The 22129-nt window shown below is 42.8% G+C and overlaps 1 protein-coding gene across 1 annotated transcript in view; it reads right to left on the bottom strand.

The window, feature by feature from the left end:
* Positions 1–22129, bottom strand: part of LOC132128978 (utrophin-like) — an 83691-nt gene that overhangs the window by 6314 nt on the left and 55248 nt on the right. The window contains exons 13-33 of the mRNA XM_059540397.1: positions 16288–16407; positions 15816–15917; positions 14991–15098; positions 14543–14722; positions 14288–14457; positions 13393–13492; positions 13231–13318; positions 12897–13144; positions 12314–12494; positions 10503–10618; positions 7364–7504; positions 7165–7278; positions 4006–4161; positions 3650–3820; positions 2732–2911; positions 2501–2635; positions 2131–2280; positions 1874–2035; positions 1492–1623; positions 618–791; positions 9–164 (exon numbers count right to left, since the gene is read on the bottom strand). Coding sequence (XP_059396380.1) covers positions 9–164; positions 618–791; positions 1492–1623; positions 1874–2035; positions 2131–2280; positions 2501–2635; positions 2732–2911; positions 3650–3820; positions 4006–4161; positions 7165–7278; positions 7364–7504; positions 10503–10618; positions 12314–12494; positions 12897–13144; positions 13231–13318; positions 13393–13492; positions 14288–14457; positions 14543–14722; positions 14991–15098; positions 15816–15917; positions 16288–16407 — 3084 coding nt within the window. The remainder of the gene's footprint in view (positions 1–8; positions 165–617; positions 792–1491; positions 1624–1873; positions 2036–2130; positions 2281–2500; positions 2636–2731; positions 2912–3649; positions 3821–4005; positions 4162–7164; positions 7279–7363; positions 7505–10502; positions 10619–12313; positions 12495–12896; positions 13145–13230; positions 13319–13392; positions 13493–14287; positions 14458–14542; positions 14723–14990; positions 15099–15815; positions 15918–16287; positions 16408–22129) is intronic.

Below are 22129 nucleotides of genomic sequence, written 5' to 3'. Positions count from 1 at the left end.
GCACGCACCTGAGCTCCCAGCTCATTGTAGAGTAATTTGAGGGCGGTGAGTTGTTCATCCATTCCTTTAGGATTTTCTGTCTGCTGTTTCTGTACGATCTGTCTTCCTGTTTTAATCACCGTCTCCACCTCCAGTTTCACCTCGCTCAAGATCTTATACAGTTTCTGCATTTATAAAAACACCACGCATTCATAAAGCACAAGCAGTGTCAGGTGTGTGTTTCAGTGTTGTTACTGTAAAACCAACTACTGAAAATCTTAAAATAAAATAAAATAAAATAAAATAAAATAAAATAAAATAAAATAAAATAAAATAAAATAAAATAAAATAAAATAAAATAAAATAAAATAAAATAAAATAAAAATAAAAATAAAAATAAAAATAAAATAAAATAAAATAAAATAATGTTGCCCTGGAAACTGTCTGAAAAAGTTGAAGTACTAAAATTACATTAAAACAAAACTGAAATAAAAATAAAGCTATATTTTTTACAATATTTTAAATGTAAACTACAATTAAATTGAAAACTGAAACTGTAAACAATGCCAATTCAAAATATGAATGTGTACTATAATAGTATAGAATTAATACTTGAATAAGAGTGGTATGTTTCTCACCATGCATCCGTTCAGGTGGGTCTGGATCTCCTCTGGTTGTGTGTCGTTCAGGTCCAGGATGTGAAGTTCGGCTTTAGCGTTTTCCAGAATCCTCTTGCAGTCCAGCATCCTCTGCTCAAAGTTGGCTGGTTTCTGGAACAGCTGGAATTTTGTACTAATCTCACGGAGTTTCCGCTAAACAGAACAGAAATACACAATTGCCAATTTTGTTAATGTTCACAGAGGAAAGACTGGGCATTAAACACTAAACGACTGAAGATCAGACATTACTAGACTGATGATCACGGATTAAAAAACACCACAAACTCACACAGAAACAGACGCCTTGTTGACGCATATCAAATTAAAGCATTACGTGTTCTACAACTGGCTTAAAATATATAGCATGTATGAAATTTTCCAATCATATTTTAAAGTGAAGCAAAAAGGCAAAAGTCATGTAGTGTATTCCAATTTGTAGGTAAATATATATATATATATATATATTTTTTTTTTACAAAGTGGGTATTTGTTCCAACCTAGAAAGCATGCAAATAAGAACATTAAAGGTTTACAAATATACAGACCAGAGTTATTAGTATCAACTAAAACTGAACCAAAACCTAAAACTGATCCTGAAATAAAATAGATAGTAATATCAAAAACCTAATAAAACACCAAAAGCACATAACGAAATTACGAAAAATGTAACTAAAAAAGCAAATTGAAAATGAATAAAAACTATTAAAAAAGCATATAAATAACACTAAAATGACACTTGCACAGAATGAAATCTCAAAGCCTGATGAATTACTAAATCAGGGTGATGTATGAAAAAACAGTCTAGTGACTTGCATTTCCTCTCCGGTCCTGCGGGGGCAGTATTGTATCTCACCTGTAACTGGTCCAGGAGGGTTCCTCCTCGCACTGGTTTGCCCTCTGGGACCGTTGGAGCTACGTTACCTACATTCCTCCTCCTCAGATCCTCCAGTGTGGCCTCATGGGCCGCGATCTCGCCCTGAATGACCTGCATTCAGAGCATTTTTAACATTAAAGGCCAAAGAGTAAAAGAATACGTTTCAAGAGGTTTAAAAACTAAGTAGCATTATGATGTATCTGTCATTGGTTATTGAAAATCAGTAAAAACAACGTGATGCAGTCAGGACTGATGCACAGGCTTCCCTTGAAATACGATTGTCACAGTCAGAGAAGATGCCGACCGTGACCGAAATGCTTCTTCTGCTGTGAATGAGGAGTGTGTGTGTGTGTGTTTATACCTGGGCTTCCTGTGGCAGCTGGAAGGCGTCAATGCGGTCGGTGAGGTACGAGGTGAGCGTCTGGTCCAGCTGTGTCAGGGACATCTGTAGTGTTTGTAAGGCCACCTCGTTCTCTCTCAGAGTCCCCAACTTCTGCTCCAGACACATCTGACGTGCAGCAGCCTACAACACACACACACACGAGTCTAACACTGCACATCTGATGTGAATCTGAATCAGTTCTGGAGAGTCATTTGATCTGTTCAAGACAAACACACCAGCTGAGTCAGTTCTTGGTAGCGTGAGTTGAAGCTCTCCAGTTTCTCGCTGATGAGTTCATCCAGAATGCCTCCGTCTATGAGAGTCTGGGCCAGCTCTCGGATCTGAGTCCTGTTATCACGCGGATGACGCAGAACCGACTCCAGAGACTGAAAGAGGCATTGTCAATAGTGTAGCAAAGTATGAAACACTTTCAAACCAAGCAGCTTTCTGTTGGTCAATTTGTCTGAGGAACTTGAACTCGTTGTGAAATCTGCATGGGGAAATCTTTCACCCTTACTTGAAGTTCCCAAGGATGTGAATACATATTGAAATTACTGGATTTTGACTGAACAAGCTAAGCCATGTCTTTAGCATGAAAGCCGTTACCTCCAGAGCCTCGCTGACAGACTCTGTGTTTTCTGGGACGTTCTCAGTGGCTTGAACTGTCTCCTCCAGTGTCTTCAACCAGCCAGACTCCACGTCCAGATCCTGCAGCAGCTCGATCCAGCAGGACCACACCTCCTGAACATCAGTGCAAACACTCGGATAAATATCGAAACAGGAACCAATCAAACCACACCTGTCCGATCGCACAGCATCCTCTCTGTCTGTGTGTACCTCAAGTGTGTGGCACTTGCTCTTGAAGCGATCGCAGAGTTTCTGGTAGTTGAGCAGCACTTCAGTGAGCTCAGGGCTCAGGTCTGGACCACCAGGGGGCGTCTTACTATTCAGAACATTAATGTTGTCCTTCATAATCTTCACACGTACTTCCTTCTGTAACACATCGTCTTTAGCCCTCTGAAACACACACAGAGAAGGCATCTTCTATGAGGGTCAGACAAAGAGGAAATATATATATATATATATATATATATATATATATATATATATATATATATGACTTTGGCACACATACAACTATTTTCAGAGCTTCAGGGAAAAAAGTAACTATTAAAATAATACAGAATTAAAAAAAGACTGTTTGGCACTCACAATGTGCTCAAAATGTGTTTCAATCACACAAAGGTACAACTTCACATTAACTTTCACTAATCAATGACTAATAAACATTATATAATGCTTAAAAGATCATTTTTTTATGTATCAAAAGTAAACATGAAAACTGCAGACTTATTGTATCGATACTAAAACAAATAGTGCTGAAATAAATGAAAAGATTTTACATGAAAAACATGAACACTAGAAATGCTGCCTTTGCATCTAATTGAAATAAAATTAGTTGAAGTACTAAAATGACTAAAACTGAGAAAATTAAATTTAATCTAAATAGAAATATAAAAACAAATTAAGAACGAAAAAGCACATAAAAAACCTTAAATGAAAATTAAAAAACTAAAGAAATATATTTAAAAAACAGTTAAATTAAATGCTATTATAGTAAATAAACTATAATACTATATACTACTATACTATATACTAAAATAGCATTGTAAAATACATTAAGTAGAAATCCACATTAATAAACATTACAATATATAATGTGTAAAATAATTAGATGATGCTCTTCCTACAGACCTTGATCTCCTGCAGCGCCTCCTCCAGCTCCTCAGGGCTCTTGTACTCAAAGTCTCTCATCAGAAACTCCTCGTCCACTTGAATCATCCACTCGCGCATCTCTGCCACGTCTTTCTTCAGATTCCCCACTCTCTCCTGACCGTCACTCACACGCTCCTCACGCCTCAGCAGCTGCAATCAAGATTGACCACGTTTATACTGACATCAGTGTAACTTGACGTATTGCAGAAGAGAAGGTTCCTGAATCAAGCAGGTTGCTGTATAGTTTCTACTTGAATCAGCCACCTCTCGTACGAGTTCTGCCCTTGCTGCCATTGCAGTCAGTGTTCAGCAGCACTAAATGTTATCCTTCGCACCTCTTTACTGAGCGTGTCCCAGCGTCTCTGACTGTCGTCCAGCTCCGTCTGCCCCCAGCTGATCAGACCATGTACTGAGCTCTGCTGCACGGCCGTCACATTCTCCCTCATCTGCTTCAGAGACGAATCCACGCTGTCCATCTCACTCACCAGCTCCTGCACAAACAGCACGGACAGCTTTGGTGTTGCTGAGGAAATTTCTCAACCATCAACTTCAGCTGATTTCTCAACCAGTTTAAATTATGTTTAGAAAACCAGCTCAGCCGAGGTGGGCCTGCTGATAAACCAACTAAACCAGCGTCACACAGCTAGAAACTATGGAAAACTAGCATCATGATATACAATATGTACTTCAAGTGAAATCAAAGAACAAACTAGTGTGTTATTTGGATCTAAATTCATCTGGAGGTGTGTTTCAGTCACTCAGATGCCCGTGAGTAAAAGCATAAACACTGCAGTGCTGCTTTACAGTGGAGGTGAACTGTGATTTTAACGGATATCTGCACTGACTCTGCTTATTCAAGTTTAATACTGTAAGGCTGCTTGCTTAAAGGGGTATTTCACCCAAAAATGAAAATTAGCCCATCATTTGCTCACCCTAGGTGTATATGACTTTCTTCTTTCAGACGAATTTAATTGGAGTTATATAAAAAATTGTCCTGCCTCTTCCAAGCTTTATAATGGCAGAATGGGTGTTATTTTTCAATGGTCCAAAAGAAGTCCAATAAAGCGCATCCATCCATAATAAAAAGTCTCCCAGATGGAAAAATGTCGGAGGATTTCAATAAAAGCCAAGAGGAGACTCCTGTAAATAAATGTTGGTTCTCGCGAGACTAGCATATTCTCATCAGAGCTATGATGGATGGATGCGCTTTATTGGACTTATTTTGGACTACTGAACACCCATAACCCTATATAACTATATATAACACTATATAATAACACCCATTCACTGCCATTATAAAGCTTGGAAGAGCCAGGACCATTTTAAATAAAGGTCTAACTCTCTTCTGAAAGAAGAGAATCGTATACACCTAGGATGGCTTGAGGGTGAGTAAATTATGGACTAATTTTCATTTTTGGGTGAACTATCCTTTTAAAAGCAATCTATTGTTTTTAAAGTGGAGTTTTTAAATCGTAGAGCTCATGCAAGCATATAGCAATGATCATATGCTTTATTAAAGGGATAGTTCACCCAAAAATGAAACTTTGCTTTTCATTTACTCACCCTCAGGCCATCTATGAGTCAAGAGTCATTTATTTGTGATTTCTGGCAGAGTGGCACTGCATTGAAATGCTTGAGACGAAGCTCAACAGGACTATTCACACAGATAGTAAACATGACCATACACAATTAGGCCCAGACAGGTGGAGGGCTTTGGTATAGCAAAGTGGCATGCTGTTTTGTAGGCGGGACAATAAATACAACAAATACAAATAAGTGTCAGTAAACAAATATACGAGAGTCCCGAGTAAGAGATATTGGTTATTTTTTTTCTTTAGTAGAACAGTAATGAAGATTTAAAACCATTGCTCTTGATAAAATGCAAGTCTGTGGCTAACATCACTTTGAGAGTCAAATAAGCAAAACAAAATTAATATCCGATGGTATATTGAGGTCTTATGAAGTTAAATGATTAGTCTGTGCAAGAAACTGATCGTTATTTACAAAAAAACTCACTTTCAGATGCCTCAAAATGAGCTGAAATACCGGACTTTATGATCCTGTGATGAATGAATCATTCAGTCCTCCAGTTCCTCCAACAGTCACTAAACGGAGGAAACAGTTCGACTCGGACCGAAGACTGCTGAGTTACTGATATGCGCATACATGAACCAAACACTTGAATGAAGGAGCCAAATGAACATCTCAGTGGTTTCTCATTGTTTAAGTAAAAAGATGAGCTGATGAAAACTAGGTTTATTCACTTTATATGCTTGTAAGACGTCTATGTTTCACATCATTATTAGGTGTTTTAATAATACAATAGCATACACGTTATGTTGTTGCGGGATTACACAAACAAACTAGTAAATTGAACCAGTCCATTGAATCAAACTCTTGAAAGAAAAGAATCAAATTTCCCCATTGCCTGAGGCTCTGGATTTCAGGTAATAATGTTCAGTTTCTTGCACAGACCGATCGTTTCACTTCATAAGACCTCACTATATCGTCAGGATCCACAGGTGTTCATTTAGTGCTGTCTGAAATGCATTTTTGACTTTCAAAGTGCAGATAACCACTGACATTTTATGAATCCCAAAGGACCACAGTTCCAGCAAAAAATCGTCTCTATTCTACTGAAGAAAAAAAAAGTCACTTACATCTTTGAAGGCCTGGGGGGAGAAGTAAATAATTAACAGCGAATGTTGTTCTCTGGGAGAACAAGCCCTTTAATTGCTGTTTGTTGTGTGTTTTTATATTGTTACAGTATGAGAGGAAAGCGTGCAGCATATATTTTAGAGATGCACCGATTGCAATTTTCTTGGCCGATTCTGATGTCCGATTGTTTTGTAAGTGTGATCTGCCGATACCGATTTTTGAAGATTCAGATTTTTTTTATTTTTTTCAAGAACTATCAAGAATATTGGACTGCGGTCCCTTTAAGAGTTTATCCACGGGCCCAGTATACTTTAACACAACACACATTCACTTTCTCAACTATTTATCGTTCCAAAACTGACTGTGTTTAACTTGATACTCGCCAAAATGGGTATTTTGACATCATTTTCTGTGTATTTGAACGTTTTAGCGCCATTAGCCACTCATTTTGGTATTTGTGGCTCACAAGCTGCTTGACACACAGATAAGAGGATGGACTTCGGAGAGAAGAGAGCGAGAATGTGCAGCTGACGTGACGTTATTGCCTGTGCCGCTGGTAACAAAATGGATCGGCTCAAAATCTGAAAGTAGTAAGTCTGATCCCTGGCCAATCGATCAGTGCATCTCTAATATATTTAGATATTCATCTACATATTCATAGGGATGTTCACTAACAGTAAACCACTGCAATATATATATATATATATATATATATATATATATATGTGTCAAACTTCTTGTTACCACTAAACAAAGAACAAAAAAGAAGTATATCAAACCTTTATTCAACAGTACCCTACCACATGAATGACTTATCGAACGAGTTGACCTCTGACCTTGCACTGGTTGACTTCTTCCTGTTGTTTGTCAGCTTGGCTGAAGCCGCTAGCGTCTCGAGACATCAGCTCATCAGCAGCATTCAGCCAGCGCTCCACCTGCTCACGCTTCACCTGATCCACATCAACACCACCGTCAAAACACACCACACACATGCAAAGACAAGCATCTCAATCAGCCTGATGGCACAGCTCTCACCTCTGTGTCCTTCATGCTACCCAGAATGCACTTCAGCATGCTGAGCTGATCCTGGGCGGCCGTGGAGAGCTCAGTCCAGGCCTGCTGCTCTGCTGCCTTCGATGCCTCCTGCCCCTGCTGCAATATCTCAGCACAAAGAGCCTAGAACACAGAAGAGTCCTGCGGAGTCATCAGATCATACAAATCTATAACACTCACTGTAGCAACGAAGAATGAATGCCCTGCAAACCATTACAGTCACGCAGTTAAGTTATACTTTTACATCAACTGACTTGGGTAAGCAGGTAAACAACAGTTTATAAACAAGAGAAACTAGGGGAAACGTGTCATTAATATAATACATACTATTACGTGATAGTAGAAAAAACACCTTTGGGACACAGAAATAAATTTGTTTTAGTTAATCTTTTTGTTAACTGAAATAAAGCGAAATATGAAAATATGAATACTACATGAAAAACCACTTAAAAATAAGAGTGGTCAAAATTACTGACAAATAACAGTAATTAATTTAAGTTGGAGTAATAAAGTAACTAAAACTGAAATGAAAATAAAAATAAACAGAAATATATATTTAAAGAGTTCTACTAAAAAAATGACAAAGCTACAACAAAATGACTAAAGAAACAAAAAAATGAAAATGTAAAACAAAGCTAAAAAATGATATTTTAATATTAACCAGAGTAAATACTATAATAATATATAACACTAAAATAACACTGCACAAAAGTAATATATTAAAATAAAATAAAATAAAGAACATATTCAAGTTCTTCTGAACCTGATTTATATTTATGGGTAATTATTGTTATATGACAAGAAATCCATAATACATACCAAATATCATTAGAGACCATTATGACTAAGTTTGAAGGTTAGCAAGTATCTTTAAAATATCAGATAATCAGATTTAAAAAAAAAAAAAACAACTGTAAAAAAAATAAAAAAAATAAAAGAAATAAATCACTAAAATGTTAAGTATATTTTTATGACATGAAAAATACTGTTGAGTCTTGGATATGATGGTTTTGGATATGGTTGAAAACTAATGTTTGATGTGTACACATGTATCCAAAGTGTTAGGAGGCTACGTTTTTACTTTGATGGTTACTGTACACATTCACAAAATACTGTTGAAAATGTACAAACGTTTACCAACTCATTTCTACCAAATTCATTATTTATCATTCACTGCCATGCATATAGGATCATTGTAAAAAGTGCAGTACTTCCTTCACACCCGCAGATGGAGACACAACTCCACCCGAAAAACCTCCAAAGATCCCTTTCACTCCTTCTGAAAGAAGTCACGGCTGAGATAGTGATTCTGCTTCTCACAGTCCATAATCAGTCCTTGTACATGACAGACATTACATAAGTGGACGTAGGGTCATATTTTTGCTGTTTGAGTGGGCGGCTCAGAGCTGTGCAGACGTCCATCTGAAGCCCTTCTGTGCCCGGCGCGCCTCATCTCTCCTGACTGAAGCCAGAGATGAACACAGCAGAGGATAAATATTTGCAGCACTTTAAACAAATACCAGCCAGCGTTTGCTCTCTTTGGCTTGTTTTGCCATCTTAGTCGTTGGCTTTCTTCCCATCATTCATGGAGATAAAGAAAGAAACTCATATGTCAGCTAAAGGACTGAACACATGGATCAAGTGGAGATACAAACAGAGAATCAACATATGGCACAATGCTAGACTAAACCATCAAGCACTCGCAGATTTGACAAGCAGGCTCCTCGTCAAGCACCAAACGAGAGGAAAACTGGCTTCAGATGCCCACTTTCCACAAGTTAGTATGATTCTTTAGGATCTACATGAAATGTCAGTAACATGCTTTGGTTAAAATTCCTCAATGGTCGTGTAAAACAAAGCAGCTCTGTTCACAGCGAATTGTTTCAGTTCATGTCTCTTTAAATGCTAATGAGCTCTGCTCACCCCGCCCCTCTCTTCTATGGGTGTGACCCGTGAACTGCTGCCGTGGACTCCAAATATGGCTTGGAGGTGGTCTTATTCAAATAGCTAGTTATCTACTATAGAAAACTGCTCCAGATTGAAACAGCTCGCTGGATGACACGGTTTCAGACTTGGCCCATAACAAACTGGAAAATTGCAAAAAAGCTAAAAAAAAAAAAAGGTGAAAATTTCATCCGATGTCCCCTTTAATTACATTGTTAATGTAAAAATATGACGTACACAATACCTGGAAAGTGTCTCAACATAAAAGTTGCTGTATGTAAGATTTGGAATCTACTAAAGCATAAAAATACCATAATATGTTTGCAGATATTTAAGAAACATGCTAGGTTAACATACTTGTTCATCTGAAAAACAAGGCTACAGTCAGTTATTCTCCTTTGAATATGTGCGTTCCGGGCCAGAATGTCTGTCTTTGTTTTGGTCTGTGAAACGCACCCACTACCAGTTTACCCAATTGTATTTCAGCACCCCGGGTTGACAGTTGGCAGAAAACCAATTTCTTTCATCGTCAATTGCGCTTGTTCCTGTTGGTGTTGTGTCAAGTCTGAGGAGGAGGGGCCGGGTTAAAAAAAACCTCCAATATTTTAAATTTATACTGCAATACCTAGTTCAACCACTCGGTGTCAATCCTACACACAGCACCTTTAAGTGTAACTGGAACACAAATTTAGTGAAGAATTTGTCTCATTTCAGAGCAGCATTGCCTCACAAAATTCAGGTACGCTTACATTTACCATTGTTCTGCAGATTTTCATGGACTGATTCCAGTCATTTCAACAGGAATCCACTCGATCGGGAATTTCAAATAAGGGCGAAAGATTTCCCCACACAGATTTTGAACCGGGTTCAAGTTGCTCACACAGATGCTCTGCATTAGCCAACAGAAAGCTGCTTGGACCTCTGCTTCCTGTGAAATTTCACACCTTCAGAATACTGTATTTGAACAGGCTTTAACTCTCATTGATTTACTGTAGGAGGCAAGAGTGATTTGAACTCAAAGATATATTAATCGTCTACTAAAGAGAGTATATGTGGCCAATCACATATATCATGTCAGGTAAACAGTCTCAATTCACCGACTGCTGGCAGGTTTGACTAAAACTGACTTCTGGACCCTGCATACGAGCCTCTCGATCAAACACACACACACACACACCTGAGCTTTGATGACTCCCTGCTCAGCCGTGGTGATGTCTCTGATATCAGCGCTGACTGTGTTCAGTCTGGACCCCATCTGCTGCAGCGCTCGGGACCCCGCCAGCCTGGACAAAACTACAGACACAATCCATCAGTCCATCCATCCAAAAGCCATTCCGACTGATTCAATAAAAATCTACATTCTTAAAGGAAAGTATAGTTTTGATGCTGTAACTGGTCACTATTTCACACTTTTCGCCACATTTTAGAAGTTTAGCATTTTTTATATTTTCACAAATATTCAGTCTTTCAATGACAAATAATATAAGCTCATAAAAATGCATGATATGACGTATGATGATATGAAGATTATAATTAGCTTCAAACAAAGTCAGCGAAGTAAACATGTGTTTGTGTTTTATTCAGCTAAACTTGTGGCGCAAAAACGGCCCCAGAAGTTAGCTAAATCAGACAAAACATTGTTCTGAGACATTGTTGAATGCTCTACTGTATATTAGAAAAAAATGTTTTCAAGAAAGAGACATTTTGTTATTGCCGCCATTTTTATTCTGGTTTACTCAATTTTATCTCGAAACCGTTTTTCAGAATGGGGTCAGTCTATAGGTATTAGCTTTATGTAAAACAATAGAAGTCTATGGTATGTCCTCATTTCCATGGCTAGCTAAGAGATTTGCTCAGGCTTTAGGGTTAAACACTGATGTACTCTTATTTAGAGCTCTTTCTAGCATGCACACACAGGTTTATCGGTGTGTAAAAGCTTTCTCGTGGGCCACACTGACATTACAGCCATAAATAGACCGGTCTCTCTCACTCTGGCTCGGCTCTTGTTGGTTCCACAAATGGTTTACCTGTTGCGTAAGTCACTATTTCTGTCTTTAAATAAAACTGAAGCGAACAAGAGAAACAGAGGTACTGCTCCCCTTGGCACCAATTCAATTCTTCTAAAACCTCAGTGAGCCTCAATCTTCCTGTAGATCTGCTCCAAAACCTAGTGAACTGCCAACATAGGCGTTTTCTTAAGGTCACAGTTGCACTCACAACACAAAACCAGACGTTTTTTTTATCCAAAAGTCTGCATTGTATAAGGGAAAGAAAACTTGACTATATGGTGGATGTAGTTTGTCTGGATCACATTCATATTCAATAGAACATACTTTTTTGTCAAAATAAGTACCTACTCAAGACAGAAAGTGATTTTGTACACAGCCTTGCTCTTTTACTGAAAGGCAGGACTTACATTCCTTAGACATTATGGTGTATTCTGTTAATATTTTAATCATGTCTATTTCTACAGGTTTCTGGCTTCACATTGTTAGCTTGGCTTAACTATTGAAATCAGTTGCGTCACCTATGTTATTTATGTGGCATTATTACTTATTTAAAGAGTTTTTTATGAGGTTTATAAACGTATGAGGTGGCATTTCAGTCTGTATGCTGCCTAATGGACAGCTCACAAACTTTAATTGTAGTTTTTTGTCATTTTTGGAGCTTGACAGAACCAGCTACACTGTATTTTACAGTATGGAAAGAGCAGGCTGGACATCCTTCCAAATTTCTCCTTCTGTGTTCGAAAAATGAACAGTCATATGCATTGGAATGACATGAGGGTGAATAAGCAATGACATTGCTGCCTTAACTATCCCGTGAGAATGTTGTTCTTTCTCCAGAAGCGATTTCATTTCTCTATATTTGTAGTTTAGAAAGAAAAGCTCAACTACCAATTTTCTAAATCCCAAGTTCCCTCAAATTGCAGGCTGGAGCGACATCTTTAAATGCTATGTGTAAGGGCTGTAATTTGGCAATGTATACCTGTAGTGATGTCCTTCTGCCGTGTCTGGAGCTCCTGAATGGTTGTGCTGTGGCGTGATGCCAGCGCTGTCACACTGGGCCTCGTGGTGTCAGGGGCTCCAGGTTCTGCGGCCAGACTCTCCGTCTGAGAACACAGATCTTCCACCTGTGGCTGAAGCTTTTCCAGCTCTGCTATCCGAGCCTGAAACACAAACACAGTCCACATTTGCTCTATTAACAACTCAGCAAAAATCACATAAAGTGATGTAGTGAAGATTACTACAATCTTAAAGAGAAAGGTTCTTTGTTGGCATCAAAGTGCATCCATGGAGCCTTTGCATTCCACAAAATATTCTTTAGATCAACTAGTTGATCCAAAGAACCTTCAGTGAAATTTTTTCTTTCTTAGCGTGAACATTAATAATCTGAAGAACTTTATTTCACTATTTTGTGTGATGGAAAGGTTCTATGGATGTTGACGGTTCTTCGTGGAACCATCAATGCCAATAAAGAACCATTATTTTTAAGAGTGGACCGTTAGATTCCAGTTAACATCCAATTTAAGGAAATCATCTTGTATAAAATGGCCTGGTATTTGACTGACCTCACAGTCGTCTTTGAGTGTCTGGAGTTCCTGCTGGTTGTTTTTTGCTCTAAACCCTTCTGTGGAGATCAGCCATTTCTCCGGTTCCTGCAGGACTCCATCTAGAGCCTTCAGTCTTGATTGAACCGCTGCCACCTGCTCTAGTACTTGAGCTCGGTTCCTCAGATCCTGGATCAGGTTCTGGCAGCCCTCCCATTCTTTAAGCACAGAGTCCAGGCCAGAACGGGCCTCCTCTGAAGACAGACCTTCTATAAAGACAGATTAAGTCATTTTAATCAGTAGGAGAAAACAGGTACCATCATTTATCTTAAGGAAATCATCCACATTCTCCTACCTTTCTCCAACCGTTCAATCATCTTCTCTCCTTTCTGCATTACCTCTTTCACTGCCCCCTCGTTTTCAGCAAGCTCCATCCGCAGGGTCTACAGAGATGGGACAAATATATTCAGTAGTCCAAATATATGAAGAGGTAAATGTTAGTGTTATAATAAGTCACCTGTAGTTTTTCCTTCAGACCAGGCGTCTCTCCAGCAGCTCGGGCAGATGACTTCCATGCAGCCAGCCGTGACAAAAGCTTGGCAACATCAGTTTCAGCTCTAAAAAACACAAACACATCATATCAGGGTTCTCACGAGTGCTACAGCAGAGCAGTGTGTGAACTGAAGTGTGTGTGTAAACACTGTATAGCTTATGCTAATGGTTCCCAAATGTGCTCGCTATGAACACAGCCATAACCGCATGATGATATCAAATATTTCTGTAGTGCACTTTTTTACTTCTATGTTTTGCAGCCTAAAATGATTGAATTTGCTGTAGCTTTTCTCAAATTGTTTATTTTTTTACACAAAATAAAATAGTATTATCAGTGATTGCATTCACTCAAAATATTTAAAAAGTGCATATAATCCAGTAAAATACTGTACTTATTTAAATCTAACCTACTGGTGAAATCATATACATTCATTATTATGTGTATAGAAATTTTCAGTTTGTCCATAAGCAAAGCGCTGGTTCACTTGAGAAGCTGCATCACTTTCTGCATCTTTTAGGAGTGAATAGGTTGAAAAGACAATAGACTAATGTACAGTAAGTCATGAATGAATCATTTGGAGATCACACGGAAATATTAGATATTAGTCGCTCAAACAGGCCTGCCTCATATTAAAACTTTTCCTTACATTTTAACACTTTTATAAGGGAATACAGTTGAACACGTTGAATAATTTGTTTTGGGCTTGGAATTATAGCTAATATTGCCCCCTTTTGTGAAAATCTGCAAAAATGAGACAAAACTGCAAGAAAATAGTGCAGAGTTTGATTCTGAAAATCGCAAGATGTCAAAGGGACTGATAAAAGAGATTTCCGGGTTGCTGTGTTTGTGTTTGTCGTACAGTCTCCTGAGCTCGCCATCTGTATCCAGATGTCGTCTTTTAGGTGGAGCTGGTGGCGGTAGCTCTCGATCGCTGCTGGTGAAGGTTTGCTCCATCCGTGTTGTGACTGTGTCCATGACCATCTTTTCTGGTACCCGGGGTATCCCAGTCACAGACACCGCTTCAGTTACCTGGAAACCGAACAGATTCTTGGAATCAATGTCATATAAAAGCGAATGTATAGTAATATAAACACATGAGATGCATTTATCTGACTTGGCTGGAGCAGTCCTCTAGTTTTTGGACCAGGTTGTCCCAGCGTTGGGTCAGTAGGTCTGTGTCTGTTTGGATCCTCTGAGCTGCGGCTGGACTGTTTAACAGCACCATCACATCCTGTCCAGCATCTGACAGAGCATTCAGGGCCCTTAGCTTCTGGGCCATGTCCTCCTTGAGATTCTGCAAGAGTCAGAGCCCAAAACAGTGATGCTCTTATCAACCAGGCAGATTTCGGTTGAATAATGTTTATTATTTGTAAAACCTAAGTTTACAATCTTCAATTTTAGTAGTAGTATCTGTGGACTAGAATATATTTTGAGAGGTGATCTGAACATGATTTTAATGCTTTATTTTCTCGTAACATTGATTATTTATTTTAAAATATCCTATACTATGGGCATGTAATTATAACTTGCAAATACAAAATTATGTATGTTTGTCTACTCACGGCTAATCTGCGCACGCTGGCATTTATTTCACTAGGGTCTTTAAAATCACTGGTCTGAACTTCACTCAAGGCCTTCTCCTTTTCTGCTAGCCACGATCCAAACAAACTCTGAATGGATAAGTAGAAAGTTGATTTTCCAATAGCAAAAATGCAACATCATTCATACATTGCTCCAGATAAAATGAAAATAATCATAATACCCACCGTTACACAGTACTTACACAGTACACAGCATAAAAACATACATTTAATGTAATATCATAGAAAATATCCTTTGATTTGCATCACAGTTCAGTCTGCAGATTGACAGAAGTGGTCTAGATGGGGGAAGTGTAAGAATAAGATTGTGTGCAGTCTATGCTAATGATGTAATGGCTCAGTCGTAATGGTATCTGCAGGTCATAAACCACCATAATTCAATCTCACACTTTCTCAGAATGCAGTCTAAACTTTTTAAATAGCAATCTGACCCCTAATGTATTAAATTAACATTCCAAGTCTGAGATAAGAGCACAATGAGGCCCAACACAGAGCCGTGAGGCACACCCCTGATTATTTTTTGGCCAGCAGTTGTAGTAACTTCATGTTTGTGCTGGACTGAAATTAATGTATGCTATGGATGGGCAAAAACAAACATATTTAAGTATCAAACATTGTAGAAATGACAGATCATAAAAACATTTTTTTTTTCTGTTTCAATTTTCAAACTGGAAAACATTTAACAAAGTCCAGAAACAATTATTTGCAAACATGCCTATAAGGGCCTCATTATCAATTTTGTGATTTGTTACATGGGGATGCTGGATTTTTGGCATCAGGATTCACCTGGTCATCAAGCAGCTGCTGCCACACAAGCTGAATTTCCTCAAGTTTGTTCCAGCGTTCCTCCGTCCAGCGACACACTGCCGCCCAGCGCTCCCCCAGTGACTGTAAAAATAGATGGAAAAACAAAAGAGAGAAAGTTATTCACTGAATGACTGTTCACACACTTTTATGGCCACTGGGAGTGTCAAATGTCTGTTCAGTTCCAAATTTCTTGCTGTGCTGCATTCAATGAATTCTCAACACTGTGTGCAACAAATAATAGATCTCATTCCTTATACGAGCTATCAGTAAAGACATGGAAAACAGCTTGGTTTGATTACCTGTGCACTTTAGTTAAGAATACATTTATTGTTAAATTCATTCTTTAATGCAAATAATGTAACATTCACCTTGATCTCTATAACTCTAGTCAAACAATATTGCACAACAAATAAAAGTAAATCAGCATTATATAATGTATGTTGTCCTCTACCTGCAATTGCTCCTCCAGGGCAGCAGTTGCACTCTCCCCGCTGTTCTCATCCACGACCACAACCATGTGTGTGAGAGAGTTCACCTTTACCTGTTCCAGCTCTAGATCATTCTGCAAAACCTGAGGACATTGCACAGTCGAAAAGGTCAAAAGGTCTAAAGTACACTTTGATTACATTTTGTTAAGTTTCTTCACTTACCCACAAAAGAGAAATTTTATTAAGGCAAGATATTTCAAAATCACCAATCACTATATTATTAATGGCATCTTTATTGTTTTTTTTTTTTTTAGGCACGCTAAAAAAAATGTACTCGGTTACTTACGTAACCTCGGTTCTCTCTAGAAGAGGGAATGAGTACTGCGTCTTAGCTAAGACGCTATGGGAAAAGTCTCTTTTCACGAAATACTGAAGCAAAAAATGATCCTTAATTTTGAATTTTTGTAAAGCGCATTTGCAGCAGTACACAGCCATAGGCGAGATGGCTCGCTCGCTCATTGGCTGCTTCTGCAGCAAGTGCACAGCCTATCAAGCACAGGCTGATGCAATATCAGACCAATTAGGACGCTTCGCGCCCATCACGCCACTTCCCGCCGAAACGGGTGTGGCCCAACCCTATAAAAGGAGCTCGCAAAGGCTGACTCGCCTGATTTATTTCATCGCCGAAGCGAACCAGAGTGAATCGTACGCACGGCAGAGAACGCAGTACTCGTTCCCTCTTCTAGAGAGAACCGAGGTTACGTAAGTAACCGAGTACGTTCTCTTACGAGAGTTCTCTCGTACTGCGTCTTAGCTAAGACTCTACGGGAACCCCATGTAAAACGCAGTGCGTGCAGGGATCACACACCAATAAACCTGAAGCAACGCCCAGGATTTACAGTGCACAGTCACCCGAGGGACTCACAGAGAGCCCAGGACAGGAGAGGGGGGAAAAGCCTTCCGTCCCATATCTAGCGGCACCCGTAGATGCGGCAATACAGCCATCACACAGTCGAGGCAAGGCCTGACCAATGTGGCAATCCGGGTCTTACACAATACAGCCCATATAACAGTCGGTAGCGCATAACGCTCACGAACTCAGAATTCCCATCAGGGCCCTGATTCGGCTACACCGACAGCAGCCTTGCTTGCAAGGCGGGAACCTCCAGGTTATAAAACCTGATAAATGTAGACGGCGAGGCCCAACCTGCCGCCATACAAATATCCTGCAAGGAGACCCCAGTAGACCACGCCAACGACGAGGCGACGCCTCTTGTGGAGTGTGCTCTGACGCCCAGCGGGCACTTAAGGCCCTTGGAAGCGTAAGCTAATGCTATGGCGACGACTATCCATCTGGATAGAGTCTGTCTCGAAACAGCCATTCCCTTGGAACATCCACTGAACGAGACAAACAGCTGCTCAGTCTGTCGAAAAACAGCAGAGCGAGACACATAAGCTCTTAAAACCCTAACAGGGCAAAGAAGACTCGAGTCTCCATCCTCTCCTGACACCGGCAGGGCAGACAGGGCAATAACCTGGGCTCGAAACGGCGTGTTGAGGGACTTTGGTACATAACCGTGCCTAGGTTTGAGTATGACCTTAGAGTCATTAGGCCCAAACTCCAAGCACGACTGGCTCACCGAGAGCACGTGCAGGTCACCCACATGCTTCACTGAAGCGAGAGCCAACAAGAATACCGTCTTGAACGACAGATGCTGGAGGCTAATCGATTGGATAGGCTCAAAGGGGGAACCCTTCATGGCCTACAAAACCGTCGCGAGGTCCCATACAGGGACTGACGGAGGTCTGGGAGGATTCAGCCTCCTAGCTCCTCTAAGGAAGCGGATGACCAAATCGTTCCTTCCTATTGACTGACCCAGCGCCGTTTCAGAAAACGCTGCGATGGCCGCCACATAGACTTGGAGCGTGGATGGGCCTCTGCCCTTATCCAACAGCTCCTGCAGGAAGGAGAGAACCTCCGTCACCCCACAACTAAGGGGTGAACATCCCCGAGCTGTATACCAGCTGGAGAACACCGACCACTTCGATGCATAGAGCCGTCACGTCGACGGAGCCCTAGCCTGAGTGATAGTATTTAGCACTCCCACTGAGAGATCAGCGGGTAACCGTTGAGCGCCCACACATGGAGGGACCACAACTCCGGTTGAGGGTGCCAAATCGAGCCCCTGGCCTGCGATAGGAGGTCCCTCCTCCAAGGCACTGGCCATGGGGCGATATCTGCTAACCGCATCAAATCTGGGAACCATGGTTGGTTCTTCCAAAAAGGTGCTACAAGCAGTATGGAACACTTCGTTTCTCTCACCCGTTCTATCACCTGCAGAAGGAGGGAGACGGGAGGGAAAGCATAAAGCGGGCAGCACGGCCATCTCCGTGACAGCGCGCTTTCGTTCTTGGAAAAGAACGCGGGGCAGTGAGCGTTTTCGTGGGACGCGAAAGGTCCACCTCCGCCCTGCCAAATCTCTCCCACAACAGCCGAACTGTTTGCGGGTGTAGAGACCATTCGCCCGTGGGAATGTTGTTTCTGGACAGCCTGTCTGGCCCCAGATTCTGTAGCCCAGGCACATGCACTGCTATCAGCGAGGGCAAGTTGCACTGAGCCCAAACCAGGAGGCGTTCCGTCAGCCTGTAGAGGTTTCGGGACCCGTGACCGCCCTGGCGATTTATGTAGGACACCACAGACATGTTGTCTGAACGAACCAAGACGTGGTGGCCTTTGATTTGGGGACAAAAACGCGTCAGCGCGTTCTCCACTGCCAACATTTCCAGACAGTTGATTTATTGGAGCTTTTCCCGTTCTGACCACAGGCCAAAGGATGGTCTGCCCTCGAGCAGCGCTCCCCATCCCGACGTGGAGGCGTCCGTCGACACCATCTTCACTGTCGAGGAAGTCCCCAGGCTTACACCTGAATGGTACCAGTCGATCTCTGTCCAGGGTTTCAGGGCTGTAACGCAGCCTTGATTGACCTTGAGACGCAGTCGACCAGATACCCGCGCTTTCAGCCAGAACTGTAGGAGGGGCGCATGCGGAGCAGGCCCAGCTGCAGAACCGGGGATGCTGAGGCCATGAGACCCAGCATCCTCTGGCATTCTCTGAGCGGAACAGTCACGCCGCAGCGGAGAGAATTCGCCCCGCGCCGCATGCTCAACGCGCGCTGTGGTGACAGCCGCGCCGTCATGGAACGCGAGTCCAGAGCTAAACCCAAGAACAGTATTGTCTGACTGGGGTTCAGTGAACTCTTCGCCCAGTTGACACTGAGACCGAGTCTCTCGAGGTGATCGAGTAGAACGGCCCTGTGCTCCACGAGCTCCGCCCGTGACTGAGCCAGAATTAGCCAGTCATCCAAATAGTTCAGCACTCGCATGCCTCTGAGTCTGAGAGGAGCGAGCGCTGCATCCATGCACCTCGTAAACGTACGAGGAGCTACAGACAAGCCGAACGGCAGGACTGTAAACTGGTATGCCTGGCCCTAGAAGGCGAATCTCAAATATCACCTGTGATTTGACGCTATCTGTATTTGAAAATACGCGTCCTTCAGATCTATTGACATGAACCAGTCTCCTCTGCGAATATGCGCGAGGAGCTTCCTGGTCGTAAGCATTCTGAAACTGCATTTCATCAATGCCCTGTTCAGCTGTTTTAGATCCAGTATGGGCCTGAGACCCCCGTCTCTCTTGGGCACCAGAAAATATCTGCTGTACAGACCCTCCTCGCTTTGAGCTTGCGACACATGCTCTATAGCCCCTTTGCTCAACAGTTTTGATATTTCGGCCCGAAGTAGGTGTGCTACTTCTGTTTTTACCGTGGTTTCGACGCGCGCTAAAAAGCGCGAAGGGCGTCGAGAAAACTGTAGCGAGTAGCCCCTCTTTATAATGCCTAGCACCCAATCCGAAACCCCTGTAAGCGCTGACCATGCATCCGCATGAATGGCTAAGGGCTGGATGCGAAGCGCTCTGTTGCCTGGGCAACGGCGGCGCTTCGATGTGCTGCAACATGGGCGTCGCGTCTGTGGCATTTGAGGCGGGGAGCGCACTGATCACAGCGGGCAGATCGCTCCTCCTCGACCCCGTCTCGGTGCTTAACCGATCGAGGGAGGGCTGAGCGGGTCCCATGGGACTCATGATGTCTGCGAGTAACTGTGGGCTGCAAATGTGCACATTTACTGCTTTTGACTCGCTGTCTGCCTGGGCAGATCGTACGAGCACGGGCCTTGTTTTTACAGAAACCACGCGCTGTGTGTGACATAGTGTTTGTGGCCACTGAGGAGTGGGCACGTTTACTATGTGGTGCGCGTGACCAATCTTAGTCGATCTTATAGACGCGAGCCCTGTGTGCAGGGCTGTGCTTATATGCGGAGATGGGCACTGAGGAGTGGGCATCGTCACAACATTTATAGCACCATCGGCCGTGGCCGGAACACCAGAAATAACACTCTTTTCGGGAAATATCTGGGTAGCCGTGATAACGGCTTTTGTGTGCAGGCAAGCGGGCACTCGTGCAGGCTTGCGCATTGCAGAAGACGCTGAGACAGTCACAATTCTTGGAACTGTAACAGCGGCGCGCTTGGGTGAGAGCTCGGCCGCAGCGGAACTCATACACCGGCGATTTCCTAGCGTTGCTAGGATGCTTTCGGGGCTTCTGGCTTCACCGCAATCCTCTGCCGCGGCTCCCGCGGTGCGGGGCGACAGCTGGAAGAGCGAGAACGGGGTCCCGTGCTGCGTTGCTGACGCTGTCGCGATGACGCAGTCGGCGGTGGGCGTGACTGAGAGCTCTGTGGGGCCGGTCTTTCGCGGCCAGCTGCAGGACCGGAGCGCTTCGGCAAGAAGTGCTTGAACGCCTGCGATGCTTTCTGGTCCTCGACGAATCTCTCCACAAACTCGCTGACAGATGATCCGAAGAGGCCAGCAGGAGTCAGCGGCGCGTCGAGGAACGCAGCGCGCTCAGACTCCTTGATGTCAGAGAGCGTCAGCCACAAATGCCTCTCAGCCACCGTAGCGGAAGCCATAACCCGTCCCATGGCCTGTGCAGCGGACTTAGTAGCGCGAAGGGAGAGATCCGAAGCGCTCCTCAGATCCGCGAGACAGATCGCTTCAGGCCCCATCTCATCCAGCTTACGGAGGAGATCGCCCTGGAAGATCTGTAGAGTGGCCATGGTGTGCAGCGCAGACGCAGCCTGCCCAGCAGCAGAGAAGATCCGTGCGAGCAGCGATGACGTCATGCGGCAGGCTTTGGATGGCAACGCCGCCTTAGTCCGCCGTCCAGCAGAGGGCGGGCAAAGGTGCGCTGCAATAGCCTGTTCCACCGGCGGAAGTGACAGGTAGCCTCTGCTCTTAGCATCGTCCAGTGTGGAGAATGCTGGCGAAACAGATGACCGAACTCTCGCCGAGAAAGGAGCGTTCCATGCTTTCGCCACTTCTTCGTGAAACTCAGGAAGAAAGGGGGCGTGCTTTGAGCTGGGAGAAAAATGCTCATCCGGGAGAAAGCTACCATCCAGCCGGGAATGAGAAGGAGGCGCTGGAGCAGACCACTCGAGGCCGAGGCTCGCCGCGGCCAACGAGAGCACTCACATCAGCTCCTTATCGACATCTGCCCGTCTGCTGGGCCTCTGAGCAGAGGGCGTGAGATCCACAGAGCTCGCCCAACCCTCACTGCCCGAAGCGAGCAGAGAGCATGTGTCCTCTTCCTCCGACGCGACCCTGAGATCCACTTCGTCCGATGACGCGGCGGCAGACAGCGGACGCTGACCATCGGGAAGCGATGCAGGGGAGGCCGGTGAAGCGGAGGGAACCGGCGAGCTCGGCAGAGCTGGAAGCGGTTCCGGAAGGCGCTGCGGCGCAGCGGATGAT

The sequence above is a fragment of the Carassius carassius genome, chromosome 46, assembly GCF_963082965.1.
Source record: "Carassius carassius chromosome 46, fCarCar2.1, whole genome shotgun sequence".
In the NCBI taxonomy this organism is placed as follows: Eukaryota; Metazoa; Chordata; class Actinopteri; order Cypriniformes; family Cyprinidae; genus Carassius; species Carassius carassius.
Note: the sequence above shows the minus strand (reverse complement) of the source record. Positions and strands in the feature narration are given on the sequence as shown.